This window comes from Microtus ochrogaster (genome assembly GCF_000317375.1).
Source record: "Microtus ochrogaster isolate Prairie Vole_2 chromosome 14 unlocalized genomic scaffold, MicOch1.0 chr14_random_3, whole genome shotgun sequence".
NCBI lineage: Eukaryota > Metazoa > Chordata > Mammalia > Rodentia > Cricetidae > Microtus > Microtus ochrogaster.
The window spans coordinates 10,726,929-10,753,597 of NW_004949098.1; the positions used below are offsets into that span (position 1 = coordinate 10,726,929).

Below are 26,669 nucleotides of genomic sequence, written 5' to 3' on the forward strand. Positions count from 1 at the left end.
TGTGTGTGTGTGTGTGTGTGTGTGTGTGTGTGTGTGTGTGTATGTCCATCCACCCGACTGCCATGGTGTATGTGTGGAGGTCATAGGACAACATACGGGGGTTGGTTCTCTCCTTCAACCTGGTGTGTCCCTAGGATTGAACTAAGGTCCTCTGCTTGGTGGCAGATATCTTTACTTGCTGAACCATCTTGCTGGTCCTGAAATTTTTATTTCATGAAAACAGCCAATCTCGTAAGCATCTGTGCCTGCGTTTTCCTTAACAACTTCATTGATACATAATTTCCATACTTGCCGTGTATTTACCCACCCCAGTATATTAGTGTGTTCACAGGATGGACTAGCCATTGCCACAGTTGATTTTGGCACATAACCATCACCCTAAAAAAAGACTACGTTGGCCATGGTTAGCAATTCTCAATTTCTCCCCAATTTCTTGTTCCTCCCTAACATCTACTTCCTGTCTCTATAACTTTGCCTATTCTGTACACTTATGAAATCATACAATATGATTGACATTTTTCACTTAATGTACTCTCTACAAAATGTATCTGTGTTATGAAATACCATTTCTTTCCACTGGCTAAACATATTTCTTTGTGTGGTTATACCTACCTTATTTATTTATGTCTTGATAGATATTTGAATTGTTTCTACTTTCTGGCAATTACAAGCAATACTTTTACAAATAAATGTAATTACAAATAAATATCCACACATAATTTTTTCTAAGCGTATTATCAATTGTCTAAATATTTTTGAACATAAGTACTTATGTGTACTTTTTTTTCTCCTGGACACATTATTAGGATGAAAGAGCTGAGTCAGTTGTGACTCTCTTTATCCTTTTCCGATGCATCTTGTTAGCCATGGTAAATTTAGAGTAAAGTTTAGTCTTGTGATATGTCAGTATAATAAGTGATCCTTTTGTGATCGTTGTGGCTGGACACTGTAAAGTCTTTTAGTAGCCATTAGCTAGAGCCAATGAAATTTAAGATGTGTAGCTTTTTGCTACTTGCCTTCAATCTTATTCCTTTACTAGCTAAAAGGCATGCATCCTTCTTGAAGTGAAAAGGAGAGAACTGGGCAAACTAAATATGATAACTTGAGTAATTCTTTTACAAAAATGATTCTGGCAAGTTCCTACTTGGTGTGTGATATTTTTACAATACAGACTTTAAAATTTAAATAATGATTAATTCTTCTTTTCTTCCAGTATCTGCGACCAGCTCTTCTTAAGATTAACGAGATGTGCTACCAACTGAGTTTTATGGGACTTTGTTATATTGAAAAATTCCACACCTACACCCTGCAGGAGTTCAAGGCTGCGCAAATTGTGCGACTGCAGGAGGTAATAACCGGTGTCGGTTAAGTTTCGGACCCCTTTCTTCTTAGGACCCTGATTTTGCCATGACTAATTATATTCACCCATGAATGTTTAGGTCACAGAGCGCCTCGATGATTTCCGAAATGAGGCGAAAGATGTGGTCAGGAAGTCGTGCCGCTTTGCCTTACGTGCTGCAGGATTTATTCCTGATGACTGTGTGTTCGAGCCCTATGAGGGTATGAAGGCTGAGAACCAACCGGGAGAGTCCAGAGGGGCAGCCGTCTAGAATACTATCTCTTCTGTACTCTCACTTCCCTTTGAGTTAAACAGCTGTTCTCTTTTCATTCGTTCCAAACTCGTGCGTGTATGCATAAATTGTAAGCATAAATTCTTATCTATCTTTTTTCGGGGGTTCGGAGTTGTTTCACAAATCAAAGGAGTTTGTTGCTTTTGTGTTTTCATTTTTTTATTTTAATCAGTATTGTAAGGTGGAATTTTTACAGAAGCTTTGTTCCTTGTATTGGCCTTAGATTACTTTAAGATAAACATTGCAAGTTTCGTTGAAGCTCCATTTGATTTGCCAACTTATGGAGAATCTGAAAAAATGACATACACAGAACAGGCCAGCAAAAGGCATCACTGCACGAGGCTCACATGGTGAGAGCATCTTCTTCCTTTCAGGATTAGAACAGAGGATCTACACTTCTCAAGCTGTGGGCTGGGGAGATGGGTCAGTGCGGAAAGGCTTTGTCCCGCAATTCTGATGTGGAAATCAGACGCAGCTTGCAAGGTCAATACCCCAGTAAGAACACAAATTGGTGCCTTCGGGCTAACAGCTGCTACTGAAGAACATTGGTGTGCACCATGAGTGCGGTGCTGCAGGTGTGAGTCTCACCTGTTACATGCACCATCTCAGCATCCCATAGGGTATGCACCATGGGAACCAAATGGCAAAGATTTCAGACACAAGTTACATGCATTCTATGCATAGGATTTCCCCCTGAAGCACCCTGAGGAACTCCTGCTGCCCTTTGACCAGACGAGCTGGGTGCGTTATTCTTATCACACATCTTGTTCATCAAATAGCTCGTTGTGAAGTTAGGACCACTAGTTAAAGCAATGTACTATATTTGAATATATTTATGCTTTCAGGGGGAAAAGGTCTAAGAATAATTCCGAAGAATCTCATGTTTTAATATAATTCAACCAAAATTCCAAGAGCCATTATGTTTTAAATCCTTGCCTTAGAGTTGCTATTGGGAAAATGCAGTAAACATGGAAAGCTGAGCGTGTTTGCCTTTCTCCTCAAGCTTCATCCGTCTGAATGACTACCTAATTCAGAACACCCTGCACGTCTTAACAGTAAACACTGCCAGCTCGCTTCTGAGTTTTCTCTCTGACAAACTAAAGCGAACGCCCTCAGCAGACATCATTCAGAAATGGATTACTGAAGAGAAGCCCGAAGTCACCGAGAAAAAGGTACATTTGGACAAAAATCACATCTCTGGGTGTTTACCAAGGAGCATCTTTATGTTGTGATTTTTCCTGGGGTTTTCTATATTCTGAGAAAAAGAGAAATTTGTATTTGAATATTATATTGGTTACTTTTAATTGTCCAGTTGACATAACCTGTGATCATTGAGGAAGGGAGACTTAATGAAGAACTATGTACGTCAGATTGGCCCTTGGGCATGTCCATATTGTTATCAGAATTATTTGGATTGTTAACTGATAAGGAAAGCCTGCCTGAATGTGAAAGCCACCATTTCCTAGGCTGAGGCCTGGGTGATAGAAGTAGGAGTATAGATACTGAGATATATATTTATAATTAGTAGAGGGAGTTAAAAAGCAATCAAGGATGCATTCTGCTTCTGTGCATTCTTGACCGTGGATGTGATGTGGCTAGTAGCTTCCATTGCTGCCTTGACCTCTGCTCAGTGACAGACTATATGTTGTGCGAATTCTAACTGGTCTTAATAAAAGCCCGGAGTCAGATATTAGGAGGTGAAAGCTGAAAGAGCAGAGTAGCGGAGCAGCCAACCCTAGCTCTTACCTCTATGAAATCCTCAGACAAATGGCGCGAGATCCTGTCTCCACAAATCCTCAGACTGAATCCTGAGCTCCTGTCTCCTCCCGCCTTATATTCCTCACTAGACTCAGACATATCACTTCCTGTCTCCACCTCCTTAGTGCTGGGATTAAAGGTGTGAGCCACCGCCGCCACCACCACCCTTTGGCTCTGTTTCTCTTAGACTGATTCAATCAAACTTAGCCCAAGGTGGCCTTGAACTCACAGAGATCTGTCTGTCTCTGTCCCCGAGTGCTGGGATTAAAGGTGTGCACCACCACTGCCTGGTCTCTAGGACTAGCTAGTGTGACTAGTTCCACACTATGATCTTCAGGCAAGCTTTATTTGATTCTGCACAAAGAATCACCACAACAATATCTTGGAATTGTAAGCCCAGTCTACCCTTTCTTCCCCTGTGCTGCTTTTTGTCAGGATGTTTTATGACAGCAACAGAAATTAACAAATGCATATCTGTTGCAGTATTGGTTATTATAAGGTGTGGCTTCTATCGAGTTTATGAACTTCATTTTTTTTAACTTTCTTTTTATTTATTCTTTGTGTCTTTTACATCATGTATTCTGGTCCCATTCATCTTCCCATCACTTTGCATCCATACTCTTCCCTTGCAACCACCCCTCAAATTTACAATAAAATAAAATTTAAGAGAAAATAAAAGAAAAAAATCAATTCATCATGGCAGTTGTAGTGTGACACAGTAACGGTGTAGGAGGATCTTCTTCCTATGTGTTGCTTTCATTGGTTGAGTAAAGAAAACTGCCTTGGCCTTTTGATAGGGCAGCCCTTAGGTGGGTGGAGTAGACAGAACAGAACGATGGGAAGAAGGGAAGTGTGACAGATGCCATGCTTCTCCTGCCCAAGATGGACACTGGTTAGACTCATGCCCGTAGGCCACAGTCAAGTGTTTTCCATGTTTGCTTGCATTTTCATTTATACAAAGAGAGATATTTTTGCATTGCTGTATCATCTTCCAATAGTTTTGTTTTTGTTCTTCCTATGGTATTTTTCCCAGAAAGACTTCCACAAGCCAAGGATCTGAATCCAGCTCATTGTGTGAACTTGAGCCACTCACCTTTGTATGTTTGTTTTCCTCTATAGCATTCTGCTAGGTAGGATCTCTGTAACAGTGTGCATGTGGTCTTTCCAGGGGGCCCCAATAATGGAAAAGCAGGAAGAAGATGAGTCTCTCATCCCCATGTTCCTCACAGAACTGATTCTGACGGTGCAGTCACTACTCTTCGAGCCGTCTTTGGAAGATTTTCTGGTGTGTATTTCATTATCTGATATCTGCCAGTAAGCAACCTTTAAAATAAAGAAGCACGTTCACATGGTCAGCTGATTGGTAAGACTACAGTTAGCACAGTCCCCTTGCCTTGGGACAGATCAGAGGCTTGCAAGGCACTTTGTGGAGAGGACAATTCAGTGTGGCACAAAAAGTAGATTGATGAAAGCGTCCCTCTGAGCAGAGTCTAAAACATCAGCTGTTGTAAACGCAACTTTTGAAGTCCTTTCAAAATCATGTTTTACCTTAGAAAATTCTGATTTTTGATGATTCATCATTCTTTAACAATAGCTCACAAATTTAGCAACACAAAATAATAATCATGTTTCCTCCCAGACTTGTTTTGTGTATTCTAGTATGCTGTATACCTAATCTACTATGAAGTTATATGCACTTGGACACATTTTTAAATTTGAGGTTCTAGTATGTTCTCTATTCATCTTCTTTCTTTCTTCCTTCCTTTATCATTAACATTATATCATAAACATTTATCCATTTCATTAATTACTTTGGAAACATCTTTGGGAAAGACTATAACATTTTTCATTATGTATATATATCTATATCATAAGTCTGAAATTACCACTTTTAACATTTTTGTTTTCCCTAATTATTTTAGTTATTCAACAGTGAATGTTTTTGAGCATAAATCTTTGTTTCTATGTCTAATTTTTTCTCAGCTTACATTCCTAGAATAGAAACCATTTCCAAATACCAATAAACTTCTCCAAATACCAATAAACTTCTAACCATCATTTAAATTTTCCCTAAAGTTCTATTTGGCTTTCCTCTCATGATCCTCTAGAGTTTTGTTCATATTTCAAATATGTATCTCATCACAATATGTTGTAATTATTTTGTTTTTATTTGAGTCCGAGTTTCTCTGTGTAGCCCTGGCTGTCCTGGAACTCGCTCTGTAGAGGAGACTAGCCTCAAACTCACAGAGATCCACCCACCTCTGCCTCGCAAGTGCTGGGATTAAAGGTGTGCACCCCCACTGCCCAAAAGGAGTTATTCTTATATATCAGAAAAAATTAAAAACTCCATAAATGCAGTCATCTGTGCTTACATTATGTTCGTGCTTTTCTCTCTGACAGGATGGCATTTCTGGGGCAATCAATCATTTTCAAAACACTGTGCTGTCAGTTCCTAATCTGGTGCCCGACTCATACTTTGACGCCTTCACCAGCCCATTCATTAACAAGAAGCTGGAAGAGAAGACCTGTGGCCCCGGACCGAGCCTGTCAGCAGTGTTTGAGGATGACAGGAATTTCCTCACCATCATCCTGCAAATAAAGGTAGATTTGCTTTTACTAAAACTGTTGATTATATCCCCAGTTTGTAAGAAATCAAGGAATATGCTTTCTTCCCGTCTTATCTTTGAATATTCCATTTGTAGAAACGGATAGGTACCTAATCTCTAAATAGTAAAATCTGAAAATGATGTAGATACCGTAAAGATTGTTCTGCTGGGGCCATTGAGATGTCTCAGTGGGTGAACCTGTGTTTAATCCCAGGATAGAAAGAGGGAACTGACTCCTACAAGCACCTTGTACTCTGACCATCGTCAGTGCATGGTGGCACTTGCCGTCATACAAAATAAACAAGACTGCAAGAAAAACATTTTGTGTATGCTGCAAAACCAATGACACGAAAAACAAAGCTTACCATGTCTGGCAGGACAGTGGCCTGCCATTAGCAAACATTGTCATGTGTTTCTTGGGACACCTTGGGTACAAATAGAGCAGAGCAAGGTCTTGCCAGCTGTAATTCTAATTGAAGTACTCTTTGTTAAATGTTTTGTGTGATTTTAAGACACAGTGTGATGATTTGAGGCCTGTTAGAGATTAATGTAAAGGCTTCTTTTCATCACCCTTAAGTGCTGATGCTGACCATACATTTAACTTACTTAGTTTGTGTATGGATGTGGTAGGTGTGCACGTGAAACAGCAAGCATGGAGGCTGGAGGACAACTTGTAGGGCTGGTCCTGAAGACAGAACTCAGGTCATCAGATTTGGCAGCCTCCGGAAATGAAAGCTGGACTATGTCTCCTACACTCTCAATTGCCTTCTCTCCTGGGCATCCACAGCCATTATGATTTTCAAACATAAACTTTGCCTACTTGTCCATCATTCATTATACATCCAGCCTTATAAAACCTAAACCTAGTATGCAGTGAGTATTCCCACCCTCTCGGACGTCATACAAGCAGCACGGAGGTGCAGTCAGTAAAGCGGCCGCTTGCAAACACGAGCACTGAGTTTGCAACCCCACAGCGTCCATGCAAAAGTAGGACATAATGGCATGCGTCTGTAGCCTCAGCTGGGGGTCGGGGGAAGAAAACAAGCCAGGCCCTGGAGTTTACTGGCCAGCCAGTCTATCTGTTGGTGAGTCCCAGGTTTAATGAGAGCTCCTGTCTCAAAAAACAAGAAAAATAACAATTGAAGAAGACACTTAAGGGGCCACACAGAAAGACACACACACTGCAAATAAGTAAATAAGCAAGCAAACAAACAATTTTAGAAAATGAGGTGTGACAATAGTAAAGTATAATTTTTCAATAAACTCATGAGAAGAAATAATTTTTATCTAGCCAGGCTAGTCCCTTAAGAATCAAGGCTATAGAAAATCAGATTTAACAGTTTTCTCCAACGCAGATAACATGGATATATCAACAATTCCTGGGTAGGCCTCATGTTCAAGAGTAGTTGACCAACACATAACAGACTCCAAAGATTTTCTGTGTACTATTATTTTGTTACGTTTTAATGGGGGGGGGTATTTTTTTCCTGTTTGGGTGTTGTTTTAGTTTGTTTTCTTGCTTTAGGGGTTTATTGTTATATCGTCTGTTCGTTTGATTCTGAGAAAGAACTTGAAGTTGAGAAGGAAGGAGGAAATAATCTGAAAAGACCTGGGAGAGGTGATGAGTGTGATCAAAATATAATTTGAAATAAGAAATGTTTTAAAAAGAAAAGCAGATTTAAATGTGCAAATGCCATGGGAATTTGTTAGCCGCAGAAGAATCCACTAGAGAAGGAAGGTGTGACTTTAAAGCAAGTGAAACTCTGGTTAGTGTTTGCTACAACTTTGCTTGTGAATGTACAGAAGCCTAAAACAAAGACAAAGACAGGATGCGAGAGTAACACACAGCTGAGGTGTGCTCCACGAAAGGAAAAATTGGGTGACTTTACACACCAAAGAGAGCAGAAGAAAGATGGAAGGAAAAGGTTGAAGATCAATAACGAGGCCATGGGTAACAATTAAGTAGTTAGTAAAATCAAAAAAATCAAATAATGAGATTAATAAATCAGTAATTAAGTAATTAAACACAGAAATAACTAGAAAACATATTTTTAAAATCTGATCATATCAGCAATGCATTGAAGTAAGAGTGAGCTCTGCCCACCTCTGAAATGAAAGAGTCGGGGCTCGTGTGTGATAAGTGAGGGCTCTAGCGCTAAGCTACATCCTCAGCCCTCTTTCTACTCTTGATTTTGAGATGAGGTCTCACTGAGCTACCATGGTGGGCTCCTCCCAGGCCAAGGCAGGCCTTGAACTTGGAATCCTCTTGTTCCAGCTGCTAAGTAGCTAGGATTACAGATCTGTGGCACCAGGTCCAGTTTAAACAAAGACTTTCAATTTGGTCTACAAAGCTGCGCAACCAATATGTTACCAAAGCGAACGCAGTGATTCTGAAAGGCTAATCTGGAGGGTCACTCAGGGGTATAAAAAGCAGACAAGCCGTAAGAACGCAAAGCTTGTGGTCCCAGACCACCGCACATTCTGTGCTTTGCTAGGCGATCCCGGGGACTCCCGGTACAGTTGTTCACATAGCTGTGATTTAATACAGTGATAGACTGGAGAGTGAGAACAACAAAAGGAAAGCACCAGGAAATAAAGTCGGGAGAACGCAGCACAAGCCCCCAGGGCGGTCTCCCAGGGGAGGTACAGAGAAAGAAGCACTTGATCTCTTCCACAACCAGCGGTGAGGAGCCCTGAAACGGTGTTTAGCAGGCATGCTTAGCTTCTCAACCCGGGTTCCCATTGAGTCTCACCATGAAGGCATGCTCTGCCTAGCAAGGGCCAAATTGTTAGACTCCCCCATGGGAGAGCAGATGTTCAGCATAAACCACGTTTTTCTGAATTATTCAGATATGAGCCACGCTTTCCAGACAAGAGATGGTGGAGCCCTATCTGAAACCCAGGTTTTCTGACCTTGAACAAGCGCTGTCTTTGCAGGCAGACCTTTCCAAGGAGAGCAGGGTCTGGTCTGCTACAGTAACCCTGATGTCACACAGAGGACTGTTTTAAGTCAAAAAGCACTAATGGAGCAAAAATGAGTTAGCTCTTTTAAGACCCACAATTTGTGATGAAATATATAATGTATGTATGGCAAATATGTCAGGAGACGCTTTCATAAGACTAAGAGGCAGACTAAAACACAAATGGAACATTAAAAAAATAGTGTAAATAAAATACCTTAGCATACCATTCTCATCCAAAGGAAAACCAAATGGAAAAGAAATAAGAATGGATGAGGTCTGACCAACACAATCAGATTGAAAAGAAATGATCCTTAAAACAAACAAGCACAAGCCTTTAAAAAGCTCTGATGTTACTATGTAGACACCAATCAAAATAAATATGTATATTTAGGGGAGGCATGTTTGCCATAATGAGCCACACATAGAAACCTTACCATAGGGAAAGTTGCACCTTACAAAAAGCACAGGGCTCCAGTGATTTCATAAGGGAAATATTATCAGTTCTCCAAAGACCATTTTGCTCTCATTCACTTCCCTGCCCCCCCTTAAGATTGTATCCTCCCTTTTCATGGTTCCTTTCGGTTTATTATCCCTCACACACATCATACATAAGCACATAGATGAAATCCAGTTTCTGCAGGTAAAAGAAACAAATAGAATTTGTCTTTCTGAGTCTGGTTTATTGAGAGTGGGGAGAACACACGTGATGTGAAAGCAGGAGGAGGCACTGTTGGGGAAGGAGGGAGATTCGTAACAAGAAAGATCGGTGTGGGAGGGGAATTGAGTGGCACATATGTATGACATATGTAATAAGACTCATTACTTTATACAACATGTAAAACAATTTCCAAGGATAAGGTACAATGCTATATGAGTTGTTCTAAAATAGAACAGAATAGAATAGAAATGCCTAAAGGGAAAAGTCTCCACTCAGATTAATAAAAAGAAGCTAATAAATGGTGATAACCCAATAGGAAATATTAAAAACATACATATGTACATAAAAACACTTTGAAGATTTTGTGGCAGTCATAAGCTGGAATTGAAAGAGTTTTCTTCGATGGGATGGTTCGGTGTAATAAAGACATCCTTGACTCGAAGAAGTAGGCAAACTTAATAATCAGTCTGGTAAGTTAAAACCTGAAAAGAGACCAAAGGACCAATGCATCCAAATCAAAGACCCAGATATCAATCCACAAACCTATGAACACCTTATTTTTGACAAAGAAGCAAAAAACATAAAATGGAAAAAAGAAAGCATATTCAACCAATGGTGCTGACATAACTGGATATCAACATATAGAAGAACGAAAATAGATCCATATCTATCACCATGCATAAAACACAAGTCCACATGGATCAAAGACCTCAATATAAAGCCAACCACACTAAACTGAACCCAATGATGTTGCATTGAGATTGAAGTCATGACTCATGGTTTTTAATTGGCTGGTAGAAAAACAGGGAATTAAGTTTTATGCATGCATGCAGTGTGAGTGTGTGTGTGTGTGTGTGAGTGTGTGTGTGTGTGTGTGTGTTTAGTACTGTTAGACTGAATTCTACTATTCTACTTTAAATTGCCTTGGGAGTTAGAAAGATGACTCAGCAGTTAAAAGCACACACTGATCCTGCAGAGGATCCAAGCTTGATTTCCAGCACACACACCAGGCAGCTCACAATTCTAAGTCCTGCTTCAGAGGATCAGATGCCTCTGCCTTCTGTGGGCACCTGCACTTGTGCATATACCTCCTCCTTCCCCCCCCCCCCCCACATGTAACTAAATATGAGAAGAAAGAGAAGAAAACAGTCCTGTTCATCTTTTACTACTTAGGAAACGATCCACGCAGCGTTCGATTCTGCATGCTTGTACGCAGCAACATTTGAAAAGTTTCAGATATTCTTCAAGGAAAATGAGAGTCTTGATCTTCAGGCGCTGAAGCAGCAGGAGCCTGGTGAGTTCCCATCTGCCCTCACGTAGCACATTTGACAGAGATAAAACACGGTTTGTCATCCTCTAGGTCTCTGTTCAGTGAGAACTAGCAGCCAGAAACAGCTGACTTGACAAAAGACAGGAACTTATCCATGCCTAGTATTTTCCATGGAATCTCCCATTCTCTTTCCCCTCTATCTGTGTGTGTACTGTGGGAGGCAGTTGCCCAGTTCCTCTGTGGTCTATCTGTTGAGGTTGCTGTGAGTACCGTGGCTCCAAGACCTGTGTGTGTTACAGGGACTTGAAGGGATCCCTGCCATTCCTCTCAGGTAAGGCTGAGGAAGCTTTTCTGTCTCGGGAATTCAAGTTGCGTTTTTCTTCTGGCAACCACACTGAGACCTGCTGGGAATGATCAACATCTCTTGGTGATGAGTTCTGGCCCGGAATCTTGTGCAAGAGCAGGCAGTGTGTCTGCTTCTCAAATGCCTTTACTTCCAAAACTCTGAAGAAGACTCCTTATGTCAACCTCTACTTCACTTTAGAAAACAAAAAGATTAGACAAGTTTGTTAAGCAAGCCCACAGTGAGATGCCGCCTCAAAAACCAAAACAACAACAGTAGTAGTCGTAACCGTAATAATAATAATTCAAGAGTATTCAGGCTTTCATTGATCCTACTGGATTAGAAAAGGGGGAAATGGAGGCAGGAAGACTGTAAAATACAGCCTTGACACCTACTGGATATAAACTGATGATTGCCCCAGCCCTGACTCAAGGAGCAGAGATGGTAGAAGAGGTTGGAAGGAGGAATGAAAGTAGCTTTAGCTATATTAGAGCTCTTGTGTTTCATTGTTCTGTTGTGAACAACCCTGAAATATTTTACCACCAAATACCACGTGGGAGAACTCTTAGATTAAGTCTAACTTCCAGACAACCTTGTCCACCTTCAGTTAGATCTGATACCTCAGGAAACTCTAAATGTAGCTCTGAAGCACTGCGACAAGGTGAAGACCACAAAAAAGTGAGCGTAGACTCTTTTGTTTCCTGCTATATATAAATTTTATGTTACACTGCATTGTAGTCTGCTAAGTGTGTGGTAGCATTATGTTTTTCAAAAAAGTCACTATGCCTCATTGTGTCTGTGGAGTGTTCAGTCACAGAGAGGGCGTCTTCACCAGGCTCTCTTCCCCAGAGCTTCAGGGTCCATGGCAGGTAGGGGTCAGGAGGACCGGAGTGAAGCAGTATCTTTTGGATATGCATGACCACTGCATGAATGACCTCTCAGCAGCTGTGGTTTCCTATACAAGACTGTATAAAATCAAGCCAGTCAACATTCCAGCGTGGATGGGGAAGGTGCTCAAAATCCCCAAACCCAGCTCAGGAACTATTGATAGCTGATGGCCAATAGGGGAGGGAGAGGCAGTTTTCTTAAAAGGCGTGGCCCTGGCAAGCCAGCTAAGTTGTTGTGGATGGTTCCACTCGCAGGAGTATATTGGTCATACAAACTGGAGTCAGTGCATTATTTAGGGAAAAAAGGACACAAAGTGAAGAGGAGTGGGAGTGGAGGTGACCCGCCCAGCAGGTCCTAAGTTACTCCAGGGTCTTGAAGAGGCACTATCTGAAAGACATGGCGCGGGGGGGGGGGGGGGGGGGGGCAGACGCAGACAAGCAGTATTCCTTGTCAAGGCATCCCCTTTATTGAAGCAAGTTTCATGTCTTAAATACTCCTCAGAAAGGAGCTAAGGCAGGGGGAACTGAGGAAAGGGGGAAGGGAAGGAGGGGCTCGGTAGCTAGGCAGCTGAGCGGGGCAGTTTGGCAGCTAAGCAGGGCAGTTGCAAGGTCAGTGGCTAGAACACCTGCTGTTAGTGATAAGCAGCAAGACTTGAAGACACTCTGGTGCTTTCCAGAGCTTGAGTCTCCACCGTCAGCACGTAATGTTTTGGCTAACTTTAGGTTTTCTTGTCTCAAGATTTTTATTTCAAGGCCCTGTGAGATGTGAGAAAGGGGAGGCCTGAAATGACCTGACGTGGAGATACAGGGTATGGGTGTAGGAGGAGTGGGGATGGTAAAATCACAAAGTTAATCAAAATATACAAATTAATAATAGAAAATGTTAGAAGCTACACCCATGAAGTCTCGCCAGACTGACTGCTTAAATATGAACAAGGGCAACATAATAAACATGCCAAAGTGGATGGAAACCAGGCATGAGGCCTTGACCCTATACAAAGAACTACAGGGAACTGAGGAATGCTGGGAGTGAGAGAAATAGTCTTCCCCAGGGAAGAGCACACCAGTTGGTTTTCCAGTACCAATAGGTCAGCCCTGGAAACATACAAAGAAGTAACATTGTGCAGACTAGGCAGGTTGTATCTAGGAATAAATATGCATATGTATATAGCAGCAAGTAATGAAAAAGAGGCCACGAATTTGAAAGAGATGAAGGAGGAGTTTATAGGAGGATTTGAAGGAGGAAAGGAAATGGGGAAGTTATCTAAGTATTATAATCTCAAAGGTAAAAGAAATAATAAAAAGCACATTACTAAAAATGTTGACAGACCTTCTTCTGGTTAGAGGCGCAGCGTCAGCGAAGTGTGAGAAGACAGCATGAGAGGCAGGCCCAAAGTCAGTCCCTCTATCTCTTAGTGAGAACCGAAGACAGGTGTTGACACTGTAAAACACTGGGGTTTTTATTATGAGAAAAGGGTATTTATTAAGCATTATGAATTAACACTTTAGACTTATACAAAGCATTCTAAGTATGGGTAATAGCAAAAATACATACATAAATTTGTTAATTTTTCCTTGGGTGTATTCTTTGTGATGGTAGCATGCTACATAAAAGCTTTTCAAACTGATAAACAGGACAATGAGAATCCATCTCCTCCGTACCCCGCCCTTCCATCACCCCTCCCCCACCCAGCCTTCTTCCCGTCATACTCCTGTCCCTCTGGACGATTTCATTTCTACCTTCATGTCATATACACACATGCAACTTTATGTGTCTATGTAAAATCTATGGACCACATAGGACACAATATTTGGTTTTCAAGATTGACTCGATTTGCCTAATATGGTGACCTGTAGTCATTTCCTGCATGTGACATAACTTCATCCTTTATAGCTGAAAAAACTCCATTGTGCGTATCAGTCTCATTGTCTTTACCATTTCTGCCGCCACACACCAAGTTTGTTCCCACCACTGGGCATCGTGCGCAGAGTGGCGCTGCAATAGCGTTGATGTACCAGTGTCTCTGGTGCACTGTCCGGGAGGCCTTCAGCTCTCCTCGGAGGAGTGGCGCAGCTGGGTCAAGTGGTAGAAGTGTACGAGCTAGTTGGCAGTCTCACCAGCAGGGAATGAGGGCTAACACTCATCCACACCCTTGCCAGCCTCGTGTCTTATCGTTTGTTACTTAATGGCCGCCCTTCAGGCTGGGGTGGTTTTTAGTCTACTGTAGGCTGCTTCTTTAAAAACTAGTGTGACAGATTCGATCATTTATGCTTCTCGTTTTCTGTAGATGTCAAATTCTTCAGTACTCAGCTGGAAAAATATCACAAGCAGCACAAGGACTCGGTAGCTCTGAGACCCACCCGAAACGTAGGCCTGCTGCTTATTGACACCAAGCAACTGAAAGAGAAACTAATCCCCTCGCCGCTGCGGTGTTTGGAGGTAACTGTGAGAAGGGTCAACATATGGTACCCACCCTTCTTATCATTGTAATTACGGTGTCTGCTAATAGTTCATACATTAAAAAGAAATATGTTCATCTTTGTGCATTACAAATGTTGAAATTACCATAAATAATTTTGGTGATCCCTGATTTGCATACACATCTGTGTCTGTGTGTATGTGTGTGCGTGCACGTGCACTGTTGCAGGTGTGTGCATATGTGTGCAAGGCCTGAGGACAGCCTCAGCTGTCATTCTTCAGAAACCATCCACCTTCTTTCTTGAGACAGGGTTTCTCATTGGCCTAGAATCCAGAAGTCAGCAAGGCTTCTAGTAAGTTCTAGGGATCCACACATCTCTGCTAACTCAGCCTTGGGATGGCAAATGCATACCACACGTGGCATTTTTATGTGCGTTCTAGGGACCAAACTCAGAACCTAGTGATTGTACAGCCAGCACTTTGCTGCCTATCTCTGCAGCCCCACCCTCCATTTGTAGGAAAAGGCCTATATTCTTTCTGTCACAGACATTGTCAGTTTTTAGGTGCCATAGGGAAGGAGATTGTCGGCTTCAATTTCCCACTCCTGTTTCCTTGGAACATTTCCAAACTTCCCGAGAGAAGCTACCACTAGTAGCTCAGTGTGCCAGTGGGACTGTTGCTCAGCCAGAATGCTGAGATCAAGTTTAAGGGGTCATTTCCTGACCCTAACTCTTCTTAAACATCCAGAACAATTCATACAACCAAAATAGTATGTCCTTTAGCTGCGGCACTTGGTTGCGGATTCTCAAAGGCCTCCAGAGGACAATGGAAAAACACAGCCAGAGCGCTCCATGGCTCATCAACTTGACTATTGTTCTGTACACATGGTTTAATTAGAACAAGTAAAGTCAACACGTTTAAGCAGTGCCTGTGGCTTCTTGCCCTGCTATGAGGACACAGCTGGGTGTTTGAGACAGATAGTGTATGCCCTTGCAAGTCTGACATATTTACTGTCTGAGCCTTAAGGACAATCTTTGCTGGTTCTAGGTGTACATGCTAGAAGATAATGAGAGTGGCGACCTGAATGCTAATTTCTGTTGTGGCATTATGTGTACGACAGAGAGCTTTCTTCTGGTGTGTTGCTTCTTTGTCTCTAAGAAAGAAAGAAAGAAAGAGGAAGGAAGGAAGGAAGGAAGGAAGGAAGGAAGGAAGGAAGGAAGGAAGGAAAGAAGGAAGGAAGGGAGAAAGAAAAAAGAGAGGCTGGAGAGATGTCCAGTGGTTAAGAAGATGTTCATTGGTTGCTCTCCCCAGAGGACCTGAGTTTGGTACCCACATGGCAGCTCACAACCACCTGTTCAGATGCTTTCTTCTGGCCTCCAAGGGTACCAGTCATACACATGGTGTACATATATAAATATTTCATATATTACATATAAAAAATTTCAGATAAAATACCAATACACACTCATTTTTAGCAAAAGATAAAAATTGGAGTAAATACAAATTAATTTCATCTTTTTTAGCACAACAAACATACCAATTCAAAAAGATAAAATTCAAAGTTAGGTGTAGAGAAAACTTAAACATTCATAAACATCCAGAAATTTAGTGAACACCATTGTCCCTACAACACCAGGCACTCAGCTTCTCTCATCCTGCTTTCTAATTGCTAGATGTGCCATCACTCTAAGATGAGCATTGCCTCGTGATTATCAAATGGCGCTTGAAAGTTTCCACAGGCTCGATATTTCCTTGTCGATATAATGGGAAAGAAGAGATTAGAGGTTTAGGCACTTATCTCCCTCACCCAGAACAAAAACTGTCAAGGTCGGAGGTTCACCCTAACCCAATCACTTTGTTCCAAAGAAACCTTGCTCACATTTACCCTGGGATCAGGCAATCTTTGTCTTTGCTCTCAAAGAGAGACCAATTTCTTCCAAACCACATGGCTGAAACCCATTAGGAAAAGAGTGGACCCAGGCCTGATGCTGCACGGGGAGCCTTGTGTGTCCACCATGTAAGACAGAGAAGCCTGAAGCAGCCTCGCAGAGTGTCAGAGCACTAAGCAAACTGCCCCACCTACAAATGACTGTCAGAATCGGGCCTTGCCTTTGGTTCATTTGGAAAGCAGTTACTAGTGAGAGATCATCCTCACACACTGCTGCCTCCCACACCACCCGATTTAGTGCTGTTGAGACTTCTTAAAGTACGTAAGAATGCAGAAATACCCAATGATTTATGATCTTCGTCTTCTTTTTTATTTCTTAGGTACTAAATGGCATGCTTCCCCGTTTGAGCAAGAAAAAAGTGGATGCCATCATCTCAGAGGCCCAAGATGCAGAGTATAAGCTCGAGTTCATTCCCACCACGACCATAGAGTATGTTAACAGCCTAGTCTTCCTTGACGAAATCCAGGAGCGGGTAAGTTGGTTGTTCTCCTGTAATTCAGTGTCTCCGACCACACAGTAAGAAAGGAACACGCATGACAAGAGACAAATGAGGGACCCAAGGTCAGGAAACAGTTGCCTAAATGTCAGAAACACTTTCAGGCATGGTTAACGATGCCCTGTGTTTTAATGGTAACGGCAGCTAATCTTTACCAAATTCTAGCCATTCAGCAGGTATTGCATGAGTTTCAGGTACCTTACTTTCCTCACAAATGCCACAGACGAGGAAACAAAGTAAAACAGGCTGTTAGCCAAGGTCACGGAACCTGCACATGGTGAAGCGGGAGTCAAAATCTGAATGTCTTTGACCACAAAGTCAATATTCTCAAGCATAGTTTCTGGCCGTTCTAGTTTAGCAGTAAGTGGTAACATGGATGTTGGTCATCATGGGGTTATAATCCTTTAGCCTACACCTACATAACACCTCGGGGTTTTCTGTTAAAAGTGAATAAAAGAGGACTGGAGAGATGGCCCCGAGGTTAAGAGTCCTGAGTGTAATTTCCAGCAACCACGTGGTGACTCACAACTATGTATAAGGAGATCTGGTGCCCTCTTCTGGCAGGCATACATGCAGGCAGAACACTGTATAATAAATAGATGAATCTTTTTTAAAAGGTGGAAAAAAGCAACACAAACACTAGCTTAAGTAGACACAGTCTCTCTGTCTCTCTTCCTCCCTGCCTCCCTTCCTTCCTCCCACCCCTCCGTCCTGTGAACCTCTTTTGCGTGTTTTCTCCCTGGAAACTTGATTGATTTCCTCCTCTCGGGCTCTTCCCTGTGGCACCAGTATAAGATTAGACTCCAGTAATTAATTTTCCCTGAATTTATTCCTCTCAGTTTGGCACTGAAGTAGAGATAAATCATTTTCTAAAGTGTCAAAATTTGAATAAATGTGACAAAGTAAAAGTTGGTTATGTTATTAACAGCACTAATAGTAAAGCCTCTTTCACTTGCCTGCAAAAGAAACATTCCTGTCTGTTATTTCAAGAACAGCAGACTTGCTTCATCCCTGAGGACTAAAGATACCAAAGGTTTATCCTTATGTGTTCATGATTGTGTTTAGACAAAGAGCCAAGCCTTTCATGACCCCCTCTATGCCCAAATGGGGTCATCATTTAAGGATTCAAAGCTGTCTCACGGAAACTCTATTGTTGTAATAGGAGCAGTGGGCTGCGTCCCCGGCACCCGGCCGCCTGCACGGCTAGCTTTACCCGAAATAATTTCATGGAAACTGTATTCTTTTAAACACTGCCTGGCCTCTTATTGGCTAGCTCTTACATATCAATCTAACCCATTTCTATTAATCTGTGTAGCCCACGAGCTGGCTTACCAGGAATGATCTTAACCTGCGTCTGCCTGGAGTGGGAGAATCATGGCGACTCACTGACTCAGCTTCTTTCTCCCAGCATTCTGCTCTGTTTTCTCCGCCTACCTAAGGGTTGGCCTATCAAATGGGTCTAGGCAGTTTCTTTATTAATTAACCAACGAAAGCAACAGATTAGAAAGAAATCACTCCCACATCACTCTATCACAAGTATTGCCCGGTTCAGAACTGACCAAGGACAACTCGAATCCTCCCTCTGCACCCATCCTCTCTGCTTGTCTTTGGGGGTCACTGCTCTTTCTCCAACCGACAGGCTGCTGCTGCTCCATCCACAGCTCCCCAGGAGCAGCTGAAAGTCCAGTCGGCCACCCAAAGAGATAGAACTGATATTTCTGTAGAAAGAGTTAGGTCTGTTTATAACTAGCTCCAGGTACTAGATACTTTGTTGAAAGCGGTCCAAACTCACATGAGTTAACTTAGAAAATGGAAACATGGGCTGGAGAGATGGCTCAGAGGTTAAGAGGGCTGGCTTTTCTTCCAGAGGACCTGAATTTGTTTCCTATTACATCAACAAGTTTGCAACTGCCTGTAACTCTAGTCCCCAGAGGATCCAGACACCAGCTTCTGGCCTGGTGGCCTTTGCACACACACCAAATAATAAGATGTTAATAAAAGAAAAGAAGTGGAAAATGTATTCTAAATTTGTCTGAGATTTTCTGGTTGCTATGGATAGATCAAAAGGGTGAGGTAGGAACAAGGAAAACACAGAGGAAACGAAAGGCCTTTCCTTCCTCTCTGATCTCGGTTCCTCTAGAAAACAGCTTCTCAGAAGGGGCCCGACAAGAGCAGACCAGACAGAGCCTGGGTGTTTGTTCAGAAGGCGCACCCCTGGGCCCCTTCCTAGGCATTTTAAGTCAGAACCTCTAGAAGGAGCACGTCAGCCTGTGTGAAGGAGCTTCCTGAGATGCTTGTCCCACATGCTACGGGCAGAGAACTGTTCTCCACACACCTCCCTGCAGTCAAGGCCACATGTTAAGGAGCTGTAGTCAGCTTCCACACAAAAGCAGATAGCTGTGATTACACCTGCCTCTAACTCTGGCTGTGCTTAAGAGAAAGGTCAGTCAGGGATTCTGCACGTCCCAGCTGAGCAAACCTGATGACTTATAGAGCCACACAGTAGAGTTGGGGTTGAGCGATTGCCTCCAAACTGCAGAACCATTTGTTTCCAGGAAACACTGTCCGCTGAAAGTAGACCAACAAGGTTTTTGAGTAGCCATTTGGGATTCAGTAAAATCATTTAGCTAATTAGAGTGAAGTATCACTATAGATCTGGGCTCTGAACCTGTGAACTAGGAACTGTCCACACCCGAGGATCTGTTCCGGAGTGAAAGCTGCTCAGCACATGCCCTTGACGCTCAGATGCAAGCAATCAGAGCACCTATGATCTTAGAAACTGGATGGCAGCGAGGAACGGGAAGTGGGGAAACTCCTTTCCAAGACTAAACTGTACTCAGCTCTGAACATTCACCCCCTACTCCATTACCCAATTACCTGTACTGGAGCCAGGCTTGTATTTATCATGTGACCAGCTTCAGCCAATTAGATGGCCATGCCAAATGCACTCATGAACTGTTAACACGTTAGTGTTCCTGTTTTATGGGACCGTCTCCTATTAGAAAGCATTACCATTCCACTGTATTTCACCCAACCGTGTTTCCGCATAGATCGAAAGCCTGGAGGAAGAAGGGAACATCGTGATTCAGATGTACAAGCTCATTGAGCAGTATCAGGTGCCCACACCTCCTGAAGACTTCGCGGTTTTCGCCACCATGAAGCCATCCATTACTGCCGTGCGGAACGCCATTGACAAATCCGTGGGTGATCGAGAAACAAGCATTAAACAGTTTTGTCAGCACTTGGGTCGCGATCTTGAAGAGCTCAACAACGAAGTGAACGAAGTCAAGCTGCTGGCACAGGTGAGCGGGGCAGAATCTTTCCATATAACCCGTCCGGTTGGATGATTACAGGTTCCTTAAATTTAGGTCAGAACAACAAATAAAAATGGTATGTATCACATGTGCATCTCTACGTATGTATTATGGAGTTTATTAAGCTAATCTTTCTATCACATTGCATAGTTATTGTTTTACAGTGAGAACCTTAAAATTTATTCTTTTAGTCCTGTAGAGACAAATAATTCATTTCAACAAGTTAGTTTTATTTTTTCCTTGTTTTACTTTAACCAATTCCTTAAGCTGCTCTTTAAAGCTTAGGCATTTCTGAATCTCTCTTTTAGTGTTATGAATGAATTCGAGGCTACTGTAAGTCAAGTGTGTGCTTAATATTCAGTTTTCTTCCTCATGGATGGTATCTAATATTTTGAAATAAGTGTGTTTGTTGCTTCTAATTCATTTTATTGCTGATGTCACAGTGTAAAATTTGTTGAGGATATTGGCAAATTTCTCCTTAGTATTAGGCATAATATAAATTGGTAAAGAGGAGTGGAGATTATTTAGCTTGCATCAGACTTTTTAGGAAAAAGTTTCAGAAATTCAACCATCCATCTAGATGATTCTTAACTAAAATATGCCCAGAAGCATTTTTAATAATCCATTATTTTATTATCATTTCCTAAATCTTAGCATAGAATAAGAACGCCACAGTAGAATTTTGAAAACAGAAAAAATGCTCATCAGTAGAAGATTAATAAAGTATATTCATGTAGATGCCCTTGAGTGAGCATACTGCACTAACAGTTATAATATACATTTATATTAGCGTGGAGACATTGAAACCAACTAACACCCTGTGGGAACTGCTAGACAAGCCATGGTTCAGAGAACTTGCTATTGTTGTTATTTTTATATTGAAACCTTTTAAAATTTTTCGAACAGACTAGATGTGTATGACTATAATAACATAGGCTTCAGTGAGTTATCAGGAAGCCAATACAGCTGTGTTCCCACATCAAGAACTATGGCATTCCTCATGTCCTTGAGCTCCCTCCTGTCTCCAAAGGCAACTGTTGCTGCAAATCCCGATGTCTCAGAGCCATAACACCTTGTATGGTGTAGTTGGTGTTGATTTGTTGCTCTGTGCTATTTCATCATATTTCAATTATTCCTTCCACAGTTGATAGACATTGTCTAAAGTATTTTAGATAACAAGATAAAGAATGCTTCTAGAAGCCATCGTACATGTGTCTGCTATGCTTTTATTTATTCTCGGAACACATGTACGTCTTAATCACGTTTTACAGAGAAGAAAGTAAGATACAGGAAAGAAAATTGTCCAGGGTCACAGAGACGATAAATGGTGGAACCAGGACTTAGGCACAGGCAGTCTGCCTTCAATGGTTACCGTAGCTGGCGATTCCTGTGCTGTGTGCTGTGATGTGTACATTGCAGATCATCAAAGCATGAATATCTATCAGAAGAACAAAATGCCAGCACATGCCTCATGTGTAACTGTGTATTTCAACTATGGCACAGATGCCAAGCACTGCGGCCTGGGTATCCCTAGCCAGTCCATCCTGTATGGAAGGTTTGAATCGATTCCCTCTCTCTCTTGGGCAAAGAACTATAATCCATAGTTTGTTCCACAAATAGCACCATCTGCTCTCAAGACTCCCAGACACGTGGGTGGAGGGAAGCTGGGAGAAAAGCTAACGTGATAACCAGTGACGACAGGAGAACTGGTGAGCCAGATGTTTGAAGGCCATACTGAGAACGTCATGATCACTGACTGTGGTCTCTGGCAGAACTGATGGTTTATGGCAGTAGGAACTGGCACGGTGCTTAAGGAAACTGGAAGGACCATTAGGTAGCAGCTGCCTGGGAAAACCAGGTTCAGCCCAGTCATGGCAAGGGCACTAGTGCCCACATGAGGAGCTTCTGCCATGCCAATTCCATTGCCATTTTCTAACCTAGGACACATTGCCATTTTAATGCAAAGCCCCGCTGGGCAAGAGACTGATTATTTGGTCCCCAATAATGGCTATAAGAGTTCTTAGATTTTATTATTCACTCAGATGCTGCCAAACCTAGTTAGGTGTTTCTATTTTGTTCTTGAACTATGCTATGCCCATTTTTTGGGCTTTCACCCACCATATGTCAGCCAGACATTTGCTTTAAAACACATGCCTTCACTTATACATACGTTATTTTCTCTCTTCCTCTCTGTAATTATACACATGAATATTATATTATATTTTATACATATATATTTTATACATTTTAGGCCTTATGTTTATAATTTTACAGTTTCTGGCTCATAATTTCCATAGTACAGGTTTTGATATTTTCTAAATTATTTCATAAATAACCTACCTTAGTTATTGTTCTATTGTTGTGAAGACACACCATGACCAAGTCAATTCTTACAAAGAGAACATTCAGTTGGGGGCTTGCTTATAGTTTTAGAGGTTTAATCCATTATCATCATAGCAGGAAGCATGGAAACAGACAGGTAGGTATGGAGCTGAGAACTTACATCCTGATCTACAGGCAGACGGGGGTTGGAGAGGAAGGAGGCTGGTCCTGGCACTACCAGTGTCACAGCTCCTCAAACAATGCCACAGCCCCTAGTCCTTCTAAATCTTCTCCAAAAGTTCACCCATAGGGACGCAGCGTGCAAATGCATGACCTGTGGGGGCCACGCTCATCCCACATCTCATTGAAAACACCATGTGATCTAAACAGTAAGAACACCCTCGCCCTTTCCCCTGGTTTGTAAAGATGCCTTGGAATAACCTTAAAGTGTAAAGGGACCTTTAATCCGGGATGGGCACCAAAGCTACAGAGAAACCCTGTCTCGAAAAACCAAAAAAAAAAAAAAAAAAAAAAAAAAAAGTGTAAAGGGAAAACAGAGTCTTGTCACAATGCCTGGGTGCTGCAGGCAGCAGAGTCAATCTCTCCACCCTTCTTTTCGCTCCAAGGGAAGCCAAAGAAACTGCTGTTTCTCTTCACCAAAGGCGGCACGTACTGAAAATACACTGTAATGCCCCTCACCTGCAATGTTTCCTTGGATATGGCCATGAAGACATTTCCTGATAGTAGCTCATGAGCCCACCCTGCCAATGCACCTTTCACTAAGGGTCTTGACCCAGCCTAAGAGGAAAGAATTCTGCACAGATATCAAGAAGATTCCAGACAGGTTGCTGGGTTTCTCCACTCAGCCTGTTGGCACTGACCATATTGTTTTTATCTAGTTCATGCTTCAACACTGTAGTAAGAGGAGCGGCCAGTTGTTTCCCCGAAAAAAACACATGGAAAATTGTATTAATTAAATTGCTTCCTGGCCCATTAGCTCTAGCCTCTTATTGGCTAACTCTCACATCTTGATTAACTCATTTCTATTAATGTGTATCTCCACTTGACTGTGGCTTACCGGCATGAGTCTAACCAGCATCCGTCTCGGGCAGGAGAATCATGGCATCTGTCTGACTCTGCTCTTCTTCCCAGCATCCTCTTCTCTTTTCCCTGCCTATCTAAGTTTTGCCCTATCAAAAGGCCAAGGCAGTTTTCTTTATTCAACCAATGAAAGCAACACATAGAAAAAAGGACCTCCTATACCACAACACAGTAATCTATGCCTCAAGTATGTTTACATAATAAATTCTAAATACAAACCCCAAAGGCCTAGGTTTACAAAGTCAAACATCTGAAAAGTGATGGCCAAGGGAGGTAGGTGCCCCTTCCCCCATGTCTCAGTCTGTGTCTCTTCATTGTCTCCATCATGAGAGTCTTCTTAAGCTGCTCAAGTACAAACATCTTCCTGTGTTCCATGAACCACTATGATAAATAAGTTAACTGACCCTAAGGAGCAGTCGTGGGAACCTTAATTAGTCAGAAGCACAGGTAGGGGGCTTGCAGTTGACATCAGAAGGAGAAAGACCTTGGGAGCAAGCCCTCAGGCTGTGGCATCCAAGGCTTCTGCAGATAGATGGCATCAGGCTGAACTGGAGGACTCTTAGCCAGGGGCTGCCACAGAACCGCTTGGTTTGCTGGGAAAGGAACTCACACACCTAGCATCAGAAGCACATTGTGAGAACATACTTAGAGAATCTGATTTTCCTTACCGTCTCTCACAATTCAAAGCCTTTTCTGTTGCTTTGTTTTAAGAAGGAAACTATCTTTCTGTCACAGTCTTCTCTCCCCATCATATTCAGCTCTCTATGGCTGAGGTCTTGTTTCAAGGAAGAAGTGAAGGAGACTTTACTAGGTTCTAGTTTATCATTGTATGTGTCGGGAGAGAGGAGGTACCCATGTGCCAGGGTGCTTGTACATGCTGGTCAGAATGCAGCTTGCCCCTCCCCCTCAGTATATGAGTCCCAGGAGTCAAACTCAAGTCATCCAAGTTGGAGGCAAGTGCCTTTGCACACTAAACAATCTTCACAACCCCTACATTCTGTTTTTTTTTTCTTTTTTCAATACAATATTTTTTGGTGTAGCTTTGGAATCTGTCCTGGAACTCACTCTGTAGACCAGGCTGGCCTTGAACTCACAAAGGTTCGCCTGCCTCTGCCTCCCGAGTGCTGGAATTAAAGGCATGCACCACCACCTCCCCGCTTACATTCTGTTTTAAAAACTGTCATATCCCTATTTCATGTCTTTGTACAATTTTCTACTCTGCTTACATTTAACATTTAGGGAGAAAAAAAACAAACACTTTTAACACAGTTTTCAAGAAAAGAGAATTAAAGAAAATGCATTTTGGAAACAGGTTTATTAACTTCCCTAGCCTTCATGAGCAAATAAGCCTGCCTAACCAGAACCCCCATGGATTTTACAGGACCCACAGATCTTGGATATTTCTGCTGACCAGGAGAAAATAAAGTTGATGCTGAGTGATCTGCAGTCCATCCTGGATGACCTTCAGAGACGTGCCTTTCAGTATAAATCCTACCAGAAGAATTTCAAGGTAACCATGGTTGTTCACTTCTGCTTCTAGAATGCACACACAAAGATGTGATTATGTATAATTGCTTTCAACAAACCAGAACCACTCAGTGGACAGTTGTGTTCTGGTCAATGTGCCACCTGCATGTCAAGATAGATCACTACACAGGAGTGCTGGAGAGATGGCAGATACAGTGCTCAATACATAAGTGTGAGGACCAAGTTTGGATCCCCCACACCTGCACCTGTATAAAAGCCAGATGTTGCAGCCTGCCTGTGATCCCAGCAGTTGGGAGGTGGAGACAGCATATTCCCAGGGCAAAGTGGCTAGCTGGGTTAGAAAAATTGGCAAGTTCTGGGTTCAGTTCTTCAAAATATCAGGCAGAGAATAATCAAGGAATATCTGACATCAACCATGGTCTTCTACATGCATGTACACACATATACACATACGTGTGCGCACATGCTTACACAAACATATCCACACATGCATGTGTCACACATCCATACATATGCAAAAAAAATTAATATAAATGAGAGACAAAATACCCTCATGAAAAATTCTCAGGCAAACCCTCCTGAAGTTGCTATGTTAAAATAAGTGTGCATTTCAAGGTGTGGTTAACTAATGCCCCTCTAAATTTTCTAAGTAAAATTCAAGCTTCTTTTTTCCTTTGGATGTATTTTGATTCCATGAGTTTTGCCTGATTTGTCCTGGTTAATATGAAATAAAAACTGAGCCAGAAGGTAAAGTGAGTCCCAAAAGGTAGGCTTGAAGGGCTGAGGATGGAGACGGAGAAAGAGGAGAAACAAGAGATGCTCATGCCTAAAACAGCATTTACAGAGAGCAATGAGATAAACGAAAAAATAGAAAATAAACACCATATCCTTATTCATCAGGGAAACGCAGATTGAAATTGCATTGTAGCCCATCTGACCCTAGTCAAAATGAATACTGCTAATCAAACAGCAATGGACATGGTGGTGAGGATATGGGGAGAGGGGATTGTTATACACTGCTTGTAAAAATGCGAATTAACTTGGCAACTATGGAAACCAATATGGGGTTCCTCAAAAACTAAAAATATTATACAGCTATACCATTCCTGGATATATATCTGAAGGACTTTAAGTCAACATGCAACAGACATATCTATATATCCATATCTAATGCTGTACTATTCAGAATAGGAAAGTTATAGAATCAGTCTGGATTCCCACCAACAGACAGAAGGATAAAGAAAATATGATCTGCGTACACAACGAAGTTCTACTCAGACATAAGGAAGAATGAAATTATGTCATTTCCAGGGAAAAATGGGTAGAAATTATCATGCCAAGTGAAATAAGCTAGACCCATAACCACAAAGATTGTGCGTTTTATTTGTGGATTCTAAGTTTTATATAGATAGCTCTTAAAATGCATGTATGTGACCCGAAAACAGATGGGAGATGTGAAAAGGG

At 42.0% G+C, this 26,669-nt stretch overlaps 1 protein-coding gene across 1 annotated transcript in view; it reads left to right on the forward strand.

Annotated features, from left to right (window-relative positions):
* Dnah6 (dynein axonemal heavy chain 6) overlaps window positions 1-26,669 on the forward strand; it is a 189,290-nt gene that overhangs the window by 13,912 nt on the left and 148,709 nt on the right. Inside the window, exons 6-16 of the mRNA XM_005364722.3 lie at window positions 1,214-1,348; window positions 1,440-1,560; window positions 1,855-1,981; window positions 2,635-2,803; window positions 4,558-4,674; window positions 5,790-5,990; window positions 10,790-10,910; window positions 14,405-14,556; window positions 16,804-16,956; window positions 20,031-20,282; window positions 25,099-25,227. Of these exons, the coding sequence (XP_005364779.1) occupies window positions 1,214-1,348; window positions 1,440-1,560; window positions 1,855-1,981; window positions 2,635-2,803; window positions 4,558-4,674; window positions 5,790-5,990; window positions 10,790-10,910; window positions 14,405-14,556; window positions 16,804-16,956; window positions 20,031-20,282; window positions 25,099-25,227 (1,677 nt within the window). The remainder of the gene's footprint in view (window positions 1-1,213; window positions 1,349-1,439; window positions 1,561-1,854; window positions 1,982-2,634; window positions 2,804-4,557; window positions 4,675-5,789; window positions 5,991-10,789; window positions 10,911-14,404; window positions 14,557-16,803; window positions 16,957-20,030; window positions 20,283-25,098; window positions 25,228-26,669) is intronic.